Raw genomic sequence first — 22,053 nt, forward strand, 5'->3', positions numbered from 1 at the left:
GGGCTATGGCTCCTTCTTCAGGCCAAACTATGGCAGGGTAATGGCAGTAATGGCATCTCCTTCAAAAGGACTTACATCAGCGCACCGCAGCTCCCAGGACTGCTGTATTTGGTGCCCCTGACTGCTGACCCACACCTCCATCAGACACTCCTGGACACTCACAGGCAAGTCTGGCTCAGTCTCTTGTGGGGTCACTGCTCCTTTTCCTGTGTCCTGGGGTGCACAAGGTTTTGTTTGTGCCTTCCAAGAGCCTGTTTCCCCAATCCTGTGGAAGTTCTGTAATCAAATACCACTGGCCTCCAAAGTCAACTTCCCTGACGGTTCTCAGTTCCTTTGCTGGATTCCAAGGTTGGGAAATCTGTGGGCCCCAGAACTTTTGCAGCAGTGCAAGTACTTCTTTGGTATAATTGCTGTCCAGTTTGTGGGAACTCTGCATGGTAGCTCTAAGGTGGGGCTCATGGCGACCTCCTCCAAGAGGACGTATGCCACACGCCACACCTCGCAGGTCTGCTGCAGCCCGAGCCCAGTCCCTGGGGCAGGGCACTGCTGATCCGTACCTCCACAGGAGACACTCAAACACTCAAAGGCAGGTCTGGCTCAGTCTCTTACAGAGGGCACTGCTCCTTTTCACAAGGAAATCAATCCTGAATAGTCACTGGAAGGACTGATGCTGAAGCTGAAGCTCCAATACTTTGGCCAACTGATGTGAAGAGCCAACTCACTGGAAAAGACCCTGATGCTGGAAAAAACTGAAGGCAGGAGAAGAAGGGGATGACAAAGGATGAGATGGTTGGATGGCATCACCAACTCAATGGACATGAGTTTGAGCAAGATCCAGAAGTTTGTGAAGGACAGGTAAGCCTGGCATTCTGCAGTCCATGGGGTCACAAAGAGTCAGACATAACTGAGCAACTGAACAACAACAAGCAAGAGAATTTAGTTAAGTCACAGGGTGCAAAATCCAGACACAGAAAGTCCCTGCATCTCTATATACTAGCAACAACAACAAAAAAAAGAAACAGAAATTAAAGAATCAATCTCACTTACCATTGCAACAAAAAGAATAAAATACTTAGGAATAAACCTACCCAAGGAGACAAAAGAGCTATATACAGAAAACTGGAAGACATTGATGAAAAGAAATCAGAGATGACATAAGCAAATGGTGAGTTAGTCCATGTTATTGGATTGAAAGAATCAATATTGTGAAAAATGACTATACTACCCCAAGCAATCTACAGATTCAATAAAATTCCTACTAAATCAGCAATGGCATTTTTCATAGAACTAGAACAAACAATTTCACAATACATATGAAAACACAAAAGACTCCAAGTAAGCAAAGCAGTCTTGAGAAAGAAGAATACAGATGGAGGAATCAACCTTCCTGACTTCAGACAATACTACAAAGATACAGTCATCAAGACAGTATGGAACTGTCACAAAAACAGAAACACAGACCAATGGAACAAGATAGAAAGTTCAGAGATAAACCCGCACACCTACGGGCACCTTATCTTTGACAAAAAGAATATACAATGGGGAAAAGATACTTTCTTCAATATGTGGTACTGAGAGAACTGGACAGTTATATGTAAAAGAATGAAATTAGAATACTTCCTAACAACATACATGAAGATAAACTCAAAATAGATTAAAGACCTAAATGTAGGACCAGGAACTATAAAACTCTTAGAGGAAAACATAAGCAGAACACTCTATGATATAAATCACAGCAAGATCTTCTATGGCCCATCTCCCAGAGTAATGCAAATAAAAACAAAAATAAACAAGTGGGATTTAATTAAACTTAAAATCTTTTGCATAACAAAGGAAACTATAAGCAAGGTAAAAAGACAACCCCCAGAATGGGAGAAAATAATAGCCAATGAAACAACTGACAAAGGATTAATTTCCAAAATATACAAGCAGCTCATACAACTCAATACCAGAAAAACAAACAACACAATAAAAATGTGGGCAAAAGACCTAAACAGACATTTTTCCAAAGCAGACAGACAGATGGCTAACAAACAGACGAAAAGATGCTCAACATCACTCAGTATTGTTGTTGTTTAGTCGCCAAGTTGTGCCTAGCTCTTCAAGACCCCATGGACTCCAGCACTTCAGGCTTCCCTGTCCCTCACCATCCCCTGGAGTTTGCCCAAGTTCATGTCCATTACATCAATGATGCCACCTAACCATTATTATTTTTTGAGAGTCATTCATTATTAGAGAAATGCAAATCAAAACTACAATGAGGTATCACCTCACACCAGTCAGAATGGCCATCATCAAAAAATCTACAAATAATAAATGCTGCAGAGGCTGTGGGAAAAAGGGAACCCTCTTGCACTGTTGGTGGGAATGAAAACTGATACAGCCACTATGGAAGACAGTATGGAGACTCCTCAAAAAACTAGCAATAAGAGTACCTACGACCCATCAATCCCAATACTAGGCATATACCCTGAGGAAAACAAATGTGAAAAAGACACATGCCCCCAGTGTTCACTGCAGACTATGTACAATAGCTAGGGCAATGAAGCAATCTAGATGTCCATCAACAGATGAATGGATAAAGAAACAGTGGTACATATATACAATAGAATATTACTCAGCCAAAAAATGGAATGTATTTGTGTCAGTTCTAATGAGGCAGATGAACCTAGAGCCTATTATACAGAATGAAGTAAGTCAGAAAGAGAAAAACAAGTGTTGTATATAAACGCATATATATACAGAATCTAGAAAGAAGGTACTAGTGAACCTACTTGCAGAGCAGCAATGGAGAGACAAAAATAGAGAACAGACATATGGACACGCAGAGGGGAGGGAGGAGAGTGTGAGACAAATGGGGACAGTAACATGGAACCATATACACTACCATATGTAAAAATAGATAACCAATGGGAATTTGTTGTATGACTCAGGGGATTCACACTGGGTCTCTTAACAACCTAGAGCGGTGGGGAGGGGCGGGAGGGAGGTTCAACAAGGAGAGGATGTATGCATACCTATGGCTGACTCATGCTGATTATCACAGCAGCCAACACAATACTGCAAGGTAATTATCCTTCAATTAAAAATAAATTAATTTTTTTTTAAAAATGGGTAGAAGACCAAAATAGACATTTCTCCAAAGAAGACACACAGATGGCTAATAAATACATGAAAAAATGCTCAACATCACTTATGATTATAGAAATACAAATCAAAACTACAAAGAGGTATCACCTCACACTGGTCAGAATGGCCATCATATGATTTGTCAAGTCAGATTTCAGGTTACCTATAAAAATATTCTAAGAGGATAGTACACCCATGTGTACAAATGTGTGTGATAATTTGTTATGTAAGGGGTATTATGAAAATGAGATCTTTTTGGTTTGATCTGTTTTTCTCAAGTAAGACATAACTAGTAACATTTTCCATCAAGTTTATAAAATCTGAACTTTTACAGTATGAACGCAACTGGGTTCAAGTAAATACTGGGTTTTATGAGCTTCTCCAGTGGCTCAGTGGTAAAGAATCCACCTGCAGTGCAGCAGATTTGGAGACCCGTGTTTGATCTCTGAGTCGGGAAAATCCGCTGGATAGGAAATGGAAACCCACTCCAGTAATCTTGCCTGGAAAATCCCTGGACAGAGGAGCCTGGTGGGTTACAGATCACGGTGTCACAAAGAGTCAGACATGACTGACTGAATAACTAAACAACAAAAATCAAAACTACAATGAGGTATTACCTCACACTGGTCAGAATGGCCATCATCAAAAAATCTACAAACAAAAATGCTAGAGAGGCTGTGGAGAAAAGGGAACCCTCTCGCACTGTTGGTACACGATACTGTTGGTACATGAATGCAAATTGATACAACCACTATGGAGAACAGTATGGGATAAAAAATACAAAATCATACTTTGAAAGTGATTTCCTCTTTTGTAGTAAACTAAGCATATTCAAGGTTATTCCTAAAAGATGTCACCCTTATCAAAAGCTTTATTAGATAGCAGAAAAGTGGATGGAAGACAGCTGGGGCCCAAGGAATGAACACACCCACAGGTGTGTGACTGCTTGGGAAAGTCATCCATTTTGGGGGGGCTCTGGAAGGCTCAGAGGTGAAGAGCAGTCAAGTAGAAGGCACCAACTAGAGGTTAAGAAGATCTTGCAAATACAAAGTTTCTACAGAGCTAAACAAGACAGCATAGTCTAAACGCAGAAGGAGCAGCAGATACGTGAGAAACCATCAAGGAAAACGGTAAAGTCACAAGTTGCAGGGGACAAGGAATAGGAGAAAGCAATCTTCCTTTCAAATCGTAACTGCAAGAGTGGGTTTTAAATGCTCTCAGGAAAGCTTGAAAGTTAATAAATTGAGAAAATTTTCTTTGGAGTTTCAAAGTAAAATTTCATAGCTATAAGGCCATAGAAGCTTTCTATATAGTATACTGCCATCCGCTATTTTAAAATAGTTCCATTTTAAATTTCACGGTATGCGTATTTATTCTCAGCGACCACATCTGTTATCTAAAGCACTCTGTATCCCAAGTTAACAAAAGAGAATAATCAAACTTCAAATACTTAGACAAGAATGCAACTATAAATTGAAGTTTAATATTTACCAAAGGGATACCAGTCATCTGAAAATTGAGTTCACTGGAGGGACAGAATTTTTTTTTTTTTTTTAATCTAGTAGGTGTATAACTTTAGGTCAACCACAACCTTTGTGTGTGCATTTCAGTTTCCTTATCTCATTATGTAGTAGCAAAGCTCTTTCCCACTTCAGCCCCCCACAAACACAGTTCTCTTTGCTGGGACAACTCCGCCACCATCTCTTGCCTGGGTCATACCTACTCAGACTTAGGTTCACCACATGGAACGCTTTCTACGGAAACCCCAACATCCAATCTCCGTCAGCACCTTCCGCACACAGAGCCCCCACAGGGCCTTGGAGCACAGCCTCTCCTCCATCCAAGGCCAGCTTCTCCACTAGGCACAGGGGGCACTGTCTACAGCCAATGAAAATGTTTTTACCTGAGATGATGATAAAGTCAGCAGAAGAAAGAATATAGCCATGAATATATGATAATAAATCTAGCCTGGATTACATTTATCTTCACACCAATGTAGTCAAAACATTTCACTTTCTGTGGAGGAAGGCATCCATGAAGGCAAAGTGCCTAAGGGACCATAAAAGTTCATGATGCGTACCTAGTTACCATGTACTATTTCTATTAAGAAAAAATGATTGCTTTTGTTGTTTTGAAAGCTGGATGATGGCACCTGTTTGGGGATAACTTAAAAAATAAATTGCTTGAAACACTTAAACAGTATCCAGCACACAGCAATAAATGTTAGCTCTTATTATCATATGAACAGTAACTGGAGACACTGTTTGTTATATCACTTACAGAAAGATCAATACAATACATTCTTCTTGACTTCGGTTTCCAGATTGCTTATTTCTCACTAGAAGTTCCCATGTCCCCTTTAGTTAACTAAGATGATAAGAACCATGCGACCAACATGTATACCTCTCTGATGTTAGAAAACTCAGAGCTGCCTTAAATGATAAACCACAATAACTCCTTCCAGGTGCCAAGGACACTATTTCTCTGTTCTCTGATTTTTTTTTCTGCAATTTTATTTTTAAATTTCTTTCCAAGTGCATTTTAGTATTATGCTATAACTCAAAGGGGAAAAAAATAAAATTTAACAGTAGGACTAAAAATGAATAAAGGCCTTACTACAGTCTAAAACAATAAAGACTGCCTCCATTTCAGGTTCATTCATGACCTATGTAATTTCACTGAATTTAATTTCTATATTTAAATGAAACACACCAAATATATGCATGTATGTGTATGAGAGTAAGGAAATTATATTCATTTTGAAAATACCACATTTCACTCACTTTGAGAACTGCCTTGGGGCATTCATTTCCAAGTTAATTTTAGTAGACTTTGAGCAATACACTATCCTTAACTTTCTGACAAATGTCCAAAGATGGGCACAAGTACCCAAAGAGGTTCAAGCAGGCTGCAGGATTACTTGATCTGAACAGAACTGAGAACCAAGACGCAAAAAAACTATTACAAATGCCTAATTTCATGATCTTACTAGTTATTAGTTTGCTATGTATGCTGTAACAAATTACCACAAATACAGTGCCTTAGAACAATGCAAATTTATGATGTTACAATTCTTTATATAAGAAGGCCTGTATGGGAATCTGGGCTATGACAATCATTCCAGCAAGGGCTGCATTCCTTTTTAGAGGTTCCAGGGAAGAACTAATTTCCTTACTTTTATCCAGCTTCTTACAGACCACCCACATTCTCTGGCTTTGACTCTTTTCCTTCTTCTTCAAAAGTAAAAGCACAAAGTGAAGTTGCTCAGTCGTGTCTGACTCTTTGTGATCCCATGGACTGTAGCCTACCAGGCTCCTCTGTCCATGGAATTTTCCAGGCAAGAATACTGGAGTGGGTTGCCATTTCCTTCTCCAGAAGATCTTCCCAACCCAGGGATCGAACCCAGGTCTCCCACATTGCAGGCAGATGCTTTATGGTCTGAGTAACCAAAAGAATTTCTTCTTCAAGGCCATGAACAAATGATACATTGAGTCTTTCTCTGACTTCCTTTTCTGCTTTTTCTTTCACTTTAAGAATACTTATGATTATTAGTGGGCCTATATAAATAATCCAATATAACTTCCTCTTTTCTAAACCCTTATTTGAACATAGCTACAAAATCTCTTTTGGCATAACATAACATATTAAAAGGTTCTGGGAGTTAGGATGTAGACATCATTGAGGGTAGTGAGCCAGCATCATTCTGCCTACCACAATTGATAACTAACATATAAACAACAAAACAGAAAGAAGTGTTAGTTTAAAATAACTGAAATACAGCAAAGATAAGTTTTGAATTTAATAAAAGCTATTTACTAACCTAAAAACCCACATCAAATCTTTTTTAGCACATGCAACTTTAGCTTACTTTCCTCCCTGAATATCACTGATTCAAATTCAAGCAGACCAGCTCTGCTGTCCTATGAAACAGTAGAAAATAATACAGATAATCTATGAAAAGGTCAAAAAAGAAAATCTAAAATTCATTTGTAGAGTATACTTAACATTTATGGATTTTCTAGAGTACATTCCAGAATATAAAAATACATCCAATAATTTAGGGGAGGAAAAATGTAACTTTAAATATCTGAACTCTACATTCAATGCTTCACTGTTGCTAAGTGACTATGTAACTGAAAGTATTGGAAATGTTTGTCTTCCAAATTAATTAGTCAATAGAAGTAGTACAAGAATCAGGCCCATTACACAGATAGGCAGGTGGGTGGGGATATTTATAACTAAAGAATAATTAGCCATAACTTTCTATTGTCAATTTACTTAGTAACAATATGAATGTTGCTATAGTCAGTCAAAGCTGGTTATCAGGAGCTCCAGGCATATCATTAATTTATAATTTATTCAATTCTGGTCTTAGGCACATTTAATCAATGAAGTTTAATTTCAATCCTAGTTGACCTGTTGGCCTGGCTGGATTTTAAATAATACTAAACACATGAGAAATAAAATTATTATAATGAAACATATATAAGCAAAAACAAGGACTAAAATTAAAACAAACTTCTGATTTTACTCAAGTAGTGGATATAAGTTTTTAAAAACCCACTGTTTCTCAATTGGTTTTTGAAAATAATTATGAAGAAAATCTAAAAATACATGCAGGAAGATACGACTTCACATTAAACAAAATAATAGTTTAGTGAGTTTAAATAATTTCTTCAATCAATTAAAATTCTTTCATTATCTCTAATGATCAAGATCACTGAACTTCTGAACAAACTGGTGAAATGTAAGATAAAGTGCTAAATAGATTCTTTTTAATTAACCAGAATCCAAATAAATTACATTACACTTAGAGATTATCCCTTAAATTAATTTAGAATGCTTAATTGTACTCTGATATGCAATAGAAAAAATTGGTTTTCCTAGCTCTTAAACTAGATAATGACTAACATTTGTATAAGTTGCATGACTGCCAAATATTCTTTCAATGAGACAAATAAAAAAAAAAAAAACTGCTTGCAACAATGTGGGAAATAAAATATGAATCACAAGTAAGAGAAAAACTTAACCAATAAATATGCAATGTACACACACAACATAAATGACACAACCCCCTGTTTCCCAGGACCAGGAAAGAGTCCTGGAGTGGAAGCATTCGTTTTCACTCCAGGAAAGATGCCTTCAGTTCACAAGTCCCGCCCTTGTTTCTGTCCCAAAAATGAATTCTAAGAAACTGTTCTTTATTCTGCCATCAACACAGAAATGGTACAAAAATTCAGAAAAAGGACAATGAAAAACAGAGAAAACAGTTGAAAGGAGTTATTCAGAACACTGGGAAATCAGAGGAAAATCCTTAAAAAAACTGAGATTACTACTGGTAGAAGTGAATCACGTAGATGAGAATCTGTGAAAGTGCCTTCAATAGAATAAAAGTTCTAGAACTGAAAAATACTAAATCATATCTCTATCATATAGTAAAAATACTCATCCTCAGAGCTATATACGGGAATATACAGTGTACCAGTTTCATCACTAAGCTGACTCTATTCCTTGAATGACAAGTGTTATTACCCTTTGGATATTTTACAAAACAAGCAAGTAAACAAACAAAAAAAACTATGAGAAATGTTTTGGCTTAAAATTCATAAGGCTTCTACTAAAACAGGTCTTCCAAAGTCTAACACAGCAAATCCAGTAGCTTTGGCTCATTCCTTGCATCCTCTTCTCCAAACAGGCATTGAACATATACAAGGCAAAGATTAATTATATCCAATCACAAATGCTGAGGAGCTAACAGTCAAAATAAGGGAACCATTACAAAACTTACTGTGATAAATTAAACTACCCAAAACAGCAATGTATTCATAGTGCTAAAACGGTAATGGAAGAAAAAATGTCTTAACTCTTGTCCTTGTTCTTTCTAAGATTCATTTCTCTACCTTTACTTTTGACCCCATTCACTATCATATCTTCTGGGTTCTTGCTATACCAATTAACCTTTCTTTCACCTATTCAACTTCTCCCATTCCTGGATCCTTTTCCCACCGCCCACTTCTTGGCCCACTTCATTGCTATTCCAACAAACAGGTGCTCATCAGAAATAATCAAACAACCTGAGCAATAGTCCTCTGCTGCAAAAATATACCTTCTGAAGTAGCTGAAGGACTATTTCCCTTCTTCCACATTCCATTAGTTCCTTTCCCTTTATTCAGAAAAGGTAACTCCCTAATGAAGAGGCCGTTCATAATAGCTTATTTCATCATTACATGCATTACAGTCCCAGTAAGTGATACATGACAGGAAACGACAGATCTGAGAGCCTGGATTCACACTGCAGGCTACCAAGAACATCGCCTTTCTAGGCACTGCATGTATCACGGTGGAGGGAAAGGATGAATATCCCAGTGACTCCAACAAAGCCAAATAAGCATGTGACCTACCCAAGAGAGAAACTGGGTAAGAAGACAGAATTTCACCTTTAAGGGAAAGGAATTTAAGAGGCCATGTGAATTTCTAAGTACTTCAGAAAGAAAAATGAGGTACAGGAAATGGTCACAGTCATAATCATAAAGTGCCTGGAAAGCAAAGATGAGTTCTTCGATTAATTAAGAGTTCACAATTTCAGTTTAAGAAAAAAATGTGTTAATAAAGTTGTCTGCCATATTTGTTCATAATAATTAGCATTTCATAAGCAAGAATGGAGCTAAATCATACCATACAGATATCTCTCCTTCTAAAGGTCCCTAATGGGTTCCCTAATAGCTCAGTTGGTAAAGAATCCACCTGCAAAGCAGGACACCCCGGTTCAATTCCTGGGTTGGGAAGATCTGCTGGAGAAGGGATAAGCTACCCACTTGAGTATTCGTGGGCTTCCCTTGTGGCTTAGTTGGTAAAGAACCCGCCTGCAATGCAGGAGACCTGGGTCCAATCCCTGGGTTGGGAAAATCCCCTGGAGAAGGGAAAGGCTACCTATTCCAGTATTCTGGCCTGAAGAATTCCATGGACTGTAAAGTCCATGGGGTCGCAAAGAGACTTTCACTTTCAAAAGTCTCTGACAAAATAAATCCCTCTAACATGCCTATAAATGTTAACTTTTAGTAGACCTAATAGTTTCAAAGCATGTATTCTTATTTAAAGCATGTATTCTTCATGCCAGAAAAACTGGCACACACAGGAGCAGTGAGCTATCAGAATATGAAGAAGGTAAGCAGTGGATGGTTTATTAAGAAATTACTAAAAATAACTACTTACACAAGTTAAAATATCATACCTAAATCTTCTCTGCTGCAGTTTATATCTCTCTACTCTTTTCTTTGTTGCCATTCATAACAATGAAGAATTCCTAAGTCAACAACTAGTAAACTTCTAAGAGGTCCATGACAATAACTTCTCAATAGATTTCATCTCCTTTTGGAACACCCCAGCTCCAACCTACAGCCCTGAAACAGCCCCTAAAACAGAAGAAAACTCATATCTTCCTAATAATACCTGTGTACGTATGCAACTATAACAGACTTGGCTTGTTCTTCATTATCCATATTAAGTCCTCATTATTTCTGAATTATAGACAGCACTCATACATCTTGTACCCGAAAGTCAAGAAATTACCATATCATCCCTCTATCACAAAAGTTTGGGTCTTCTCAAGACTTTTACTTTTTATAGTTTTTAAAGAATAGACAAAAGCATGATCTTTGTTGGTCTCCCAATAAATCAGCCCCTCTTTCCCAACTTTGCTATTTCTCCCAAAGGCAAAAGCAGGAAGACCTTGAGTAAGTATCCTGTGAGCCTTCTCTCATTCACCCACATTGTTCAATCTCGCACTAATTCCTCAACAGCATATTGCATGTTGCCACTACTAATGCCCTGTTAGTCCCTCTTTGGCTTTTATTGAGACTGTCAAGATAGGCTCCTAATTAGATTCATAGGATCTTAAGAGTGGGAACGACTTTGTGACTCATTAGATGCATTTCCACAATCAATATCAAGACGGAATCTAACAATAGAGTTTCAAAATATTTGGAGGGAAAAAAAAAAATCACACCCTCAAAGTAGCTGGATATCTCTATCAGTTACTGATAGAAAAAAATCCTCTATCAGTTATTGAAAGAAATAATCAATATCAGTAGGAATAAAGAAACCACTAGAAATGCAGAACAATATGAAACAATTTAGCATAAGTTACTTTTATAGAACATTTCACAATAAATGCAGAACATAACTTATTTTCAAGTGCACATGGAAAATTTACTAACAGAGACCACATTTGGGGCAATAAAACAAATCTCAGAAAAAGCATGGAAATCATGGAGTATGTTTTACAACTGCAAGGGTACTAAGTTTAGAAACTGATAATATCTATAAAATTCTATATAATTGGAAACTAAGTAGCCCACTTCTTTAAAAAAAAAAAATCCACATGTCAGAGAAGAAATCACAAGGGAAATATTTTCTAAATGAAACTAAGTAATAATAAAAGGAAAATATACCAGAATTTGTTAAATGCATTTGAAGTATTACTAAGATGAAAATTTACAATTTTAAATGACTATATTAAGAAACAGAAAGATTAAAATAAAGTGTCCAGCTTATGAATCCAGGAGAAAAACAAATGATGTACAAAGGAAGTAAAAGAAAGGAAATAAGAATGACACTAGAGATCAATAAAACACTAAAAAGATAAATAATAGAAAAAATTAAAAATCAAAGGCTGTTTCTTTGAAAATAGTAATAAAATTAATAAAACCCCCAGCAAGACTTATAAGAACAAAAGAATGAAAACAAATTACCAATACCAGGAATATAATAAGAGACATCAGCACAGATCTTATAGAAACTAAAAGAGTTAAAAAGGGGCTATTACAAAAAACTTTAAGTCAATAAATCTGACAACTTCAATAATTTGGGAAAACAGATACAAAGTACATGTTTATTGAATGAATGCATATTTTACTGATTTTAGCACTTTACTAGGGAAGAACAAACATGACTTACCTAATTAGCATTTGCAAATGGCCAATATACAGAAATGTACACAGTGGGGATACAGGAACTAAAGGAGAAATTCTCAAGGAGAAACAGTTCTCTCTCCAGACCCAGAAATGAAGATAAGCAAACAAGAGACAAGGAGAGGAGAAGCATTTGGAAATTCTGTAGTTCAAACTAAATGCAAGAGAAACCGAATATTTTTCCCCCAACCCTAAGATTTCATGAACATAAACAAAGAAAAATAAAAGAGAAAGAGCAATCAACACACCTCTCTTCTCTCGGTGTATTTCTTCCAGAAGTTGCTCCTGTCTTTCTATCTGTTCAAAAAGACACTGAAGCTCAGCCTCCTTGTTTTCCGTCATATTCGTGAGTTGCTGTCTGCACAACATCAGCTGCTGCCGTAGACTTCTCTCTCTGCTTTCTCTCTCTCTCAGCTCCTCACAGAGCCACTGAAGTTTAGTCTAAAAATATGACAGTTATTCTAATTTTTAAAAATCTAGAAAACAGTGGCATTCCAAAACATGACGAAGTCATGATAATCTAAATTTAAACAATAACTAATGATTTAAGCAAAATTTAAAAACACCCATGATGTTTTAATTTGCATAATGGTTTATATCAGTTAAAAGCTCATGCAGAAAATTATTTTCTTGGATTTTTATAAAATACTTGGTATGCTCTATCATCTTTCGAAAGGCAGAAAGTTTAGCCTATTAAACTTCATGTTGTAATACAATTAATCCCCTAATTAGCTTAGTACAAATATTTGAAAATCCAAAGCACTCCATAATAGACCTAGAAAAACTTGTTATAAAACAGAATGTTATTTCAGAGATTAAAAAATAAGAGAAAAGTCCTAAATTTGTTTCTAAAAATACATATCCCCAAGGGTCTTGCTAATCAGGTAGAGAGAGAGATTTTATACAGCATCAGTCAGATAAAGTCAGCATTTTTCCATATTTAAAACTAGGAAATTTAATTGAAACAACTCTCTTTTCCAAAGACTCTAACCTCACCAACACTAATATCTAAATATTTAAAGCAGGGATGAGAAAAGAACTTTCACATTCAGTAGAACAAAATTTCAGTTGGGTCTTAGGACCTTCCCAAGTGAGAGTACCATCCAGCTGCTACTGCTACCGCTAAGTCACTTCAGTCATGTCCAACTATGTGTGACCCCATAGACGGCAGCCCACCAGGCTCCTCCGTCCATGGGATTTTCCAGGCAAGAGTACTGGAGTGGGGTGCCATTGCCTTCTCCAGTCCAGCTGCTAGTTGACTTTAAATCATCTAAACAGTCTTCACCTCAATAAGCAGCAAAATAGTGGAAGCTGTGAACTAGAAGGGAAAATGCGATTAAGCTAACGGACAATCTCCCTGAATAGTACATACCATAAGCAAGAATATTCTAAGTCTCCAGAAGTCTAAAAGGCTGTTTAGACATGCCCCGGTTTATTAAAAATAGCTGTGATAGAATCATTTTGCAGGTTCAATCCCTGGTTTGGGAAGATCCCCTGGAGAAGGAAATAGCAACCCACTCCAGTAATCTTGCCTGGAAAATCCCATGGACAGAGGAGCCTGGCAGGCTACAGTCCATGGGGTCATAAGAGTTGGACACAACTCAGTAACTGAAGCACCACTTGATGAAGCAGAACTGGGATATGGCCCTTAGACTGGGACTCCCCACATACATCAGCTTTCAAATATCCCCAGAAATGAAAAAGGGGCACAATTCCTTTGGACAAAAGGTCGAATGGGTGGTGACATAGAAAAAAAAAAAATCACCATAAGTCAAATTATAAAAAATTATACAGTAATATCATAAGGTAACCAATATGTTGGGTGAAGAAAAATGGAAATCATGCATAAAGTTATGGTTTATTAATAACAAAGCACTTTTGATCAGACCAGAGTTTATGTTAATGAGCTAGTTTAGGGTAGAGCCCCTAGATAGCCTTAGGATGGGGCTGGGGATTAGCTAGCTGAAATTTACCTTTATACTCTTCAACTTAGAAGAAGGGGGATGGGGTACAGGCCAGGAAGGACTGGAGATTCAGTTCTGTAAAGACCTGAACAGCGAGACATAATGAGCTTCCAGGCTGGTGAACTCACTTCCACGCCAAGAGGGTAATGCACCCAAATTCTGTCTCCATAGAGACAGAAGTACCTGTACTCAGAATATTTTGGGACCATGCCCTATATACCCCTTCATCTGGCTGTTCAATTGTATCCTTTATAAAGAAGTAGTAATAGTAAGTCAAATATTTCCCTGAAATCTGTGAGCCATTATAACAAATTAATGAACTATGGGAATCCCAATTTGAAGCCAGCTCAGATAGAAGTGTAGGAAACCCAGGTACTCAACACTTGTGACTGGCATCTGAAGAGTGGGGAGAGGTAGGGAAAGTCTAGTGGCATTGAGCCCTTAATCTGTGAGATCTGGACTAACTCTGAACAGTTAGTGTCAGAGATGAGTTAAGTTATAGGGCACCCAGTTGATGAAAGAAAAAAACTGAAAGACTACTTGATGCGGAAAACTCAAACATCTACAGTCAAAAGTGTTGTAAGTAGACACAGGCCATAATAGCAGGTATTATATTTCACAGAAAGGGCAGGCCACTAGGATTTTTCATCTTCAGAGCTCTGATTTATACAAGCTAAGGGTAACTGCAACAGAAATATTGGGAACGCCCTCCTCCACCAACTCCTCATGGATAGGGTGGTCATTCTACTCCAAACAAAGCAGGCTAAGAACACTGAGATCCCAACTGTTATCTTTCCAGGTTATTAAGGTGCAATTTTTGAAATCCTCAATAAAATACTAAAAACCAGAATCCAGAAACATATAAAAGGGTTTTGATAGCATAATCAACTGGGATTTATCCCATGAAAGCAAGGTTTCACTAATATTTGAAAATTAATTAATATAATATGCCATATTAGTAAGCATTAGAGACATAAGCCACATGATAATATTAAAATGTGAAGAGAAATTATATGATGAAATTCAATACCCATTCACAATGAAGACACTCAACAAGCTAGGAATAGAAGGGAACTTTCACAACCTGATAATAGACATCTATCTTAAAAAACCACAATTATTATCATACCTAATGGTAAAAGACAATGCTTTCTCCCTAAAATCAGAAACAAGAATGTCTGCTCTCACCACTTTTATATAACACTGTATCAGGAGGTCATGGCCTGGCAATTTTGCAAGAAAATTTAATAAACTATATCCACACTGAAAAAAAAAGAAGTAAACCTATTTAGATCTATTTGCTGATAACATGCCCCTGTATAAAAAAATCCTAATGATTTCATTAAAAACATATTAGAACTAATAAAATAGTTTAGCAATATTGTAGTATATAAGATCAATACACATAAATCAATTGTAGTTCTATATGCTTGAATGATCAGTAAAAAAAATCAAGTTAAAAGTCAGCTGTATGTACAGTAACATCAAATGAATAAAATACTTAATAATACACCTTTCAAAAAAACTGAAAAACATACTCTGAAAAGATAATAAAGAAAAAAACTAAACAAAACAGTTGAAAAAAAATTTTTAATACCTAAATAAATGGGACAATATCCCATGTACAAAATATCAGAAGACTTAATACAGTTCAGACAAAAATACTCCTCAAAAAGACCTATACATTCAATGCAATCTCAATCAATATCCCAACTGGCTTTTCGGAAAATTGACAAGTTCATTCTAAATAGCATATGTATAATTGGGGGACCCAGAGTAGCCAAAAAAAAAAAGTGTTGGAAAATAAGACCAAATTTGGAAGACTCAAAGTGACCCATTTCAAAGCTTACTACAAAGACACAGTAATCAAAACAGTGTAATACTGGCATAGGATAAACAATAGATCAATGAAATAGAAATAAGAGTCCAGAAAAAAATCTATGCATATATGGTCAACTGACTTTCAACAAGGGTGTCAAAACAATTTGATGAAGAAAGAAGAGTCTTTTCAACAAGTGGTGGTGGGACTACGAATAGTGACATGTACAAGAACAGACTTGAACCTATACCTCATACTGTGGTATTAAAAAATTAACTCAAAATGAAACATAGATCTAAATGTAAGAACTAAAAACATAAGACTCCTAGAAGAAAATAGGCAGAAGTCTTCATGATCTTGATTTGACAATCATTTCTTAGATATTACACCAAAAGCACAACCAACCAAAGAAAAAAGTTGATAAATTTGACTTAATCAAAATTTAAAATATTATGCTTCAGTGGTCACAGTCAAAAAGTGAAAACACAACCCACTAAACAGGAAAGAATATTTATAGATCGTGTGTCTGAAAAAGGGCTTATAGCTAGGATACATGAAGAACTTAAATAATAAATTAAAAGATAACAAAATCAGCAAAAGATCAAAATAGACATTTCTCCAAAGAAGATATATGGCCAATAACCACATGAAAAGATTCTCAACAACTAGCCATCAGGGAAATGCAAATCAAAACCACACTAAAGTTCCATTTTACACCCAGCAGGATAGCTGTGATCAAAAAAAATAAAAAACACACAGATGATAACAACTGTTTGTGTGAATATGGAGAAATTAAAATGCTCATATACTGACAAGAGCAACGTACAATGCTGCAGTTACCTTGAAAAACAATCTGGACTTTCTTCAAAAGTTTAAACATATTTACTGTGTAACTTAGCAAGTCTCTCCTAGGTATACACTTATAAGGAATAAAAACATATGTTCATGCAAAAAACCATGTTACTCAAAATGTTCATAGAAGCACTATTCATGATAGCCAAGAAATCAAAATAATCCAAATGAACATCAACTGGTAAATGAATGTCGTATATCCATACAATGGACAGTTACTTAATAAGAAGTAGTAAAGTACTGATACATACTACAACACAGAAGAACCTTGATAACATTCTGCTAAATGAAAGAAATCCGTCATAAAAGATTGCTTATTATATGATTCCATTGATAGTAAATGTCCAGAACAGACAAATCTATAGAGATAAAAGCAGATTACTTGCTGACTAGTGCTACCAGGAGGGTAGGATGGGCAGATATGTTAAGAACCTGATGGCTAATGGTCCAGATTGTCTTTTGGGGGGTAATGAAAATGTTCCAAAATTCATGTAGTGATGGCTGTACCTCTCTGTGAATATACTAAAAACTACTAAATGGTAACTCTAAATAGGTCAGTTGTATGGTACATGAATTATATCTCAATTTAGCTATTACTTAACAAAAAATAAAAGGAGGGAGGAGACAGATCAACAAAAGCTAAAGTTAAATCACCCTGCAGAGATGAGATCTGGCTTTAGTACTTGCTATACAATTTGTAGGCCTTTGCCTTGTCTGTATGTCACTAGATAAATACAGGAAACAGTGTATTAAGTAAATACAGTGGAAACAGTGAAGACTTTATTTTGGGGGGCTCCAAAATCACTGCAGAAGGTGACTGCAGCCATGAAATTATAAGACGCTGGCTCCTTGGAAGAAAAGTTATGACCACCTTAGACAGTATGTTAAAAACAGAGACATTACTTTGCCAACAAAGGTCCATCTAGCCAGGGCTATGGCTTTTCCAGTAGCCATGTATGGATGTGAGAGTTGGGCTGTAAAGAAAGCTGAGTGTCAAAGAATTGATGCTTTTGAACTTTGGTGTTGGAGAAGACTCTTGAGAATCACTTGACTGCAAGGCGATCCAACCAGTCCATCCTAAAGGAAATCAGTCCCGAATACTTGTTGGAAGGACTGATGTTGAAGCTGAAACTCCAATACCTTGGCCACCTGATGCAAAGAACTGACTCACTGGAAAAGATTGATGCTGGGAAAGACTGGGAGAAGGGGATGACAGAGGATGAGATGGTTGGACGGCATCACTGACTCAGTGGACATGAGTTTGAGTAAACTCTGGGAGTTGGTGATGGACAGAGAGGCCTGGTGTGCTGCAGTCCCTGGAGTAGCAGAGTGGGACACGACTGGGTTGAACTGAAATGCAAGAAGTCCTCAACTTACATGAGGATGTGAACTTCCAATTATGACTGTAGAAATTTAAGTCTGCTTCATTCCCCAATATCCACTTTGAAATACTATTGCAAATAGAAAAAGATAAAATTCCACAGCACAGAAAGCCAGAAAAGATAATAAATTCTGCCAGATTAAAGGGTCACTTTCTACTAATGCATTTAGGAAGAAAACAGAGTCAGCATGAGGATGAGAGATATACCATCATCCCCATCTAACCACAAATATGAGACAAGGAAGTGAACTGACTGATCTTTAGAAAGCATACTCTCTAGATACAGTGGAGAACATATCAGAGGCTGGAAGTCAAGAGGTTTTTATAGTATTCCAAACAAGTGAAAAATGGTAATAAGGATTGGACCAAACCGTACGTATTTGAGACTTAAATGTAAGGAGGGTTAAGGAAGAAGGAGGAATCGGCATTGACGGTCAATTTTTAGCTTAATAAACTAAAACAGGAAACCTAGAAAAAGCAACGATTTAGGGGTTAAGAAGTTAAATTAGGCTGAAATAGACTGAGGTTAGGATCAAAACACACAGAAGTATAGATGATAATTGGATATATAGATCTAAAGCTCAAGAGATATGGTCAAGAGACACAAACTAAATCAATAGTGTAAAGGAAGTTAAAGGCAGAGGAACAGATAAATGGCCCCTAAAGAATATCTACAGAGAGAAGAGGGTTTAGAAGAGATAAGCACAAGTGAAATTCCAAAGTAAAACTGAGATATAAACGGAAATTTAGGAGGAAAATATGAGTCTGGGGCAACTGAATCCCAAAGAAAGAAAATATTACAAGGTGGATATCCTCAATGTCAAAAATTCAAAAGGAAGGGACAGGCATATTGAGTAATTTAAAAAATATTCATTTGTCAAAAATGTTTGCAGCTCAGCCCATCAAAGCAAAATAGGACTAGAAACATGAACACCAATTTGTTTGTGGTGATTATGCCTTTATACCTACCAAAGACAAGTGTAAAGTATATAGAAAATATGTTCTCTTATTTTTTTGAAAAGTTCCATTCAGGCTACTATGTTACAAAAAACAAGGGCAAGAAGGACACTACTTCTGATGTGGTGTCATATCCATGGTTCTTTCTTAATTCTGTTTTCTACCACAAGAGAATGAAATCCTAGCATTATTAGATCTTCTTATGCCTCAGAAGGAAAACAAATTCCATGTGGTAATAATGCACTTATTTGATTTCTTAAAAAATATTCACTACCAATTCAATTTTTTAACACTCAAGTGGTCCAAACAAAATGAATCCCTGGGGATCACTAGCTTCCATCATCTAGTTTAATTTGTTCTTTCTCAATGATTTAATGGCAAATTTTAAAAATACCTTCAATTTCCTTTTTCTCAATGGTTTCCTACCTATTCCTTATTCCATTCCAATCGTTGGCCTTTTGTTAAGAGAGAATAACAACAACAAAAAAAATTCTGTTTTATCATAACAATACTCCTACTGGTTCTGATAAAAACAGAATAACAAAAAATTTTCTGAAACAAAGCAATAATCAGGTTTGATCTGTGTTATGGACTGAATTATACCCACCTCAAAATCATGTTAAACCCTAACCAAAGACACAGGGACTTTAGGGAAGTCATTAGGGTTAAATGAGGTCTTAAGGGTAGTGTCCTTTGAAGAAGAAGAGACACACTCTGACTCCTAACCTTCAGCTCTTCCAACCATCGCACCAGCCCCAACATGAAAGATGATGTCTATGAGGCAATAAGTCTCACCAGAAACCAGTTCTAGCACTGACTGACCTTGGAATTCTAGGCCACAGAACTGTGAGAAAATAAATATCTGTTGTTTAACTCACCCAGTTTTCTTATGGCAGCCCTAGCCAACTAGTGCAATAAGACCTATGGCTTCAGTTAATTCCTGTTGAGTCTTTATTCCATTGCCACACAAAATTAAAAACAGGTCATAGTTAGATGTTTCTTATGAGTTGAATAAGTATTATTCAACTATTAATCAATATTAATATTAATCCTAGAAAACAAATTGATTTATGGAAATTTAACCAACCAATAATCAATTAAGAGAATCAGAGTTTGTTAGAGAAACACCTATTATCTTTCATTAAGTATCTTGGAGAAATAGCTTGAAACAGAGTATAGGAATAACTTCACCAATTTCAAACAATAATTAGATGACAAGGCTATATAAATCACAGTGCAAACACCATTCTATTAACCACTCACAAGAGTATCCTACAGATTACATAATAGGCTCATTTATTTAACTACACCAACAAATATTGCTAAGTAAACAAAACTAAGGCAAATAATTTTAAATCAGATTTTTTTTTAACCTTCTTAGTTGACAGCTTGCAAGTAGATAGAAATATTTTTAAGTATCCAGTAAAACAATCACAATGATATTTTAAATTTGTATGAATCCTCTAGTGAGATTTAGTGGAATTCTATACCAGAAGTCACTAAGGAATGACTCAAAGCTAAAAATAGAAAATTCAAATAAAAAGCTTATAGTTGATAGTTATATCAGGAACCATAACTTTGCTGCTTTTCACTACCATGCTTCCTTCATTAAAATCCTGAAAACAACTTTGAGAGAAAATATTTATACAAGAACCAGAGATAAAAAGGATAGCAATTTTTTAGAATGTGCTAGGTTACCAAAATAAGAATTAACCCAGAACTGCAAAAATCAAATTGAAATCAACCTCAAAATATAATTCTTTCACTAAAACTTACCACTTTTTATTTGGTTTGAATATCATCTAGAAGAAATATACCCATATTCATAGTACATTTTAGAAAATACAAAATTATTCTGCCAATTAAACTGAGTGAGTTCCCTGTGTATGACCTAAGGATATTTCCACCACAAGAAGATACCTGAGTATCTGTATCACATTTTGCTGTCGCCACTGGAAGGATAAAATACTAGATGATCATTTGCAACCTTCAACAAGAATTAAATGCAATGAGTCCAATGACAAACTTAGACAAAACATTAAAAAGCAGACGTCACTTTGCTGAGCAAGGTCCGTCTAGTCAAAGCTGTGGTTTTTCCAGTAGTCATGTATGGGTGTGAGAGTTGGACTATAAAGAAAGCTGAGCGCCGAAGAATTGATGCTTTTGACCTGGGGCGTTGGAGAAGACTCTTAAGAGTTCCTTGGACTGCAAGGAGATCCAACCAGTCCATCCTAAAGGACATCAGTCCTGAATATTCACTGGAAGGACTGAAGCTGAAGCTTCAATACTTTGGCCATCTGATGTTAACAACTGACTCACTGGAAAAGACCCCGATGCTAGAAAAGAGTTAAGGCAAGAGGAGAAGGGGGCGACAGAGGATAAGATGATTGGATAGCATTCACTGACTCAATGGGCGTGAACTGGAGCAAACTCCAGGAGATAGTGAAGGACAGGGGAGCCTGGTGTGCTGCAGTCCATGGGGTTGCAGAGAGTTGGACATGACTGAGTGACTGAAGAAAAACAACAATACTTCTCACAAAATAAGTTTTTTTTTAAATCCACATCACTAAAAAGGCAATATTCATAATATAAAGTTTATACTCAAGTGTAAGTCACACAATCAGAATAAAAAAACAGTGGCCCAGAGTTCAGAGCTCCAGGTTCCCAAACCCTTCTCAGAAACTAGTTTAATATCCTTAGGTAAAATTCAAAACTCCCAGGATCTCTTTCTCATCTACAAAACAAAAAGTCAAACTTCACAATCTCTGAAACTGCTTCAGTTACAATATTTCTAAAACAGTAGGGAAAAACAAGTACTCGTCACTGTACAGAACATCAGTTCAGTCGCTCAGTCGTGTCCGACTCTTTGCGACCCCATGGACTGCAGCACGCCAGGCTTCCCTGTCCATCACCAGCTCCTGGAGGTTGTTATAATACAGAAAGTATGACTTTGAGATAATGTGCATGTGTGCTCAGTCATGT

At 36.5% G+C, this 22,053-nt stretch overlaps 1 protein-coding gene across 5 annotated transcripts in view; it reads right to left on the minus strand.

Annotated features, from left to right (window-relative positions):
• Positions 1 to 22,053, minus strand: part of CEP128 (centrosomal protein 128) — a 452,993-nt gene that overhangs the window by 227,629 nt on the left and 203,311 nt on the right. For all 5 annotated transcript variants that reach the window (XM_065941397.1, XM_065941396.1, XM_065941392.1 and 2 more), the window contains one exon: positions 12,347 to 12,539. In XM_065941397.1, the coding sequence (XP_065797469.1) occupies positions 12,347 to 12,539 (193 nt within the window). The remainder of the gene's footprint in view (positions 1 to 12,346; positions 12,540 to 22,053) is intronic.

The sequence above is a fragment of the Muntiacus reevesi genome, chromosome 7 (genome assembly GCF_963930625.1).
Source record: "Muntiacus reevesi chromosome 7, mMunRee1.1, whole genome shotgun sequence".
Classification (NCBI taxonomy): domain Eukaryota; kingdom Metazoa; phylum Chordata; class Mammalia; order Artiodactyla; family Cervidae; genus Muntiacus; species Muntiacus reevesi.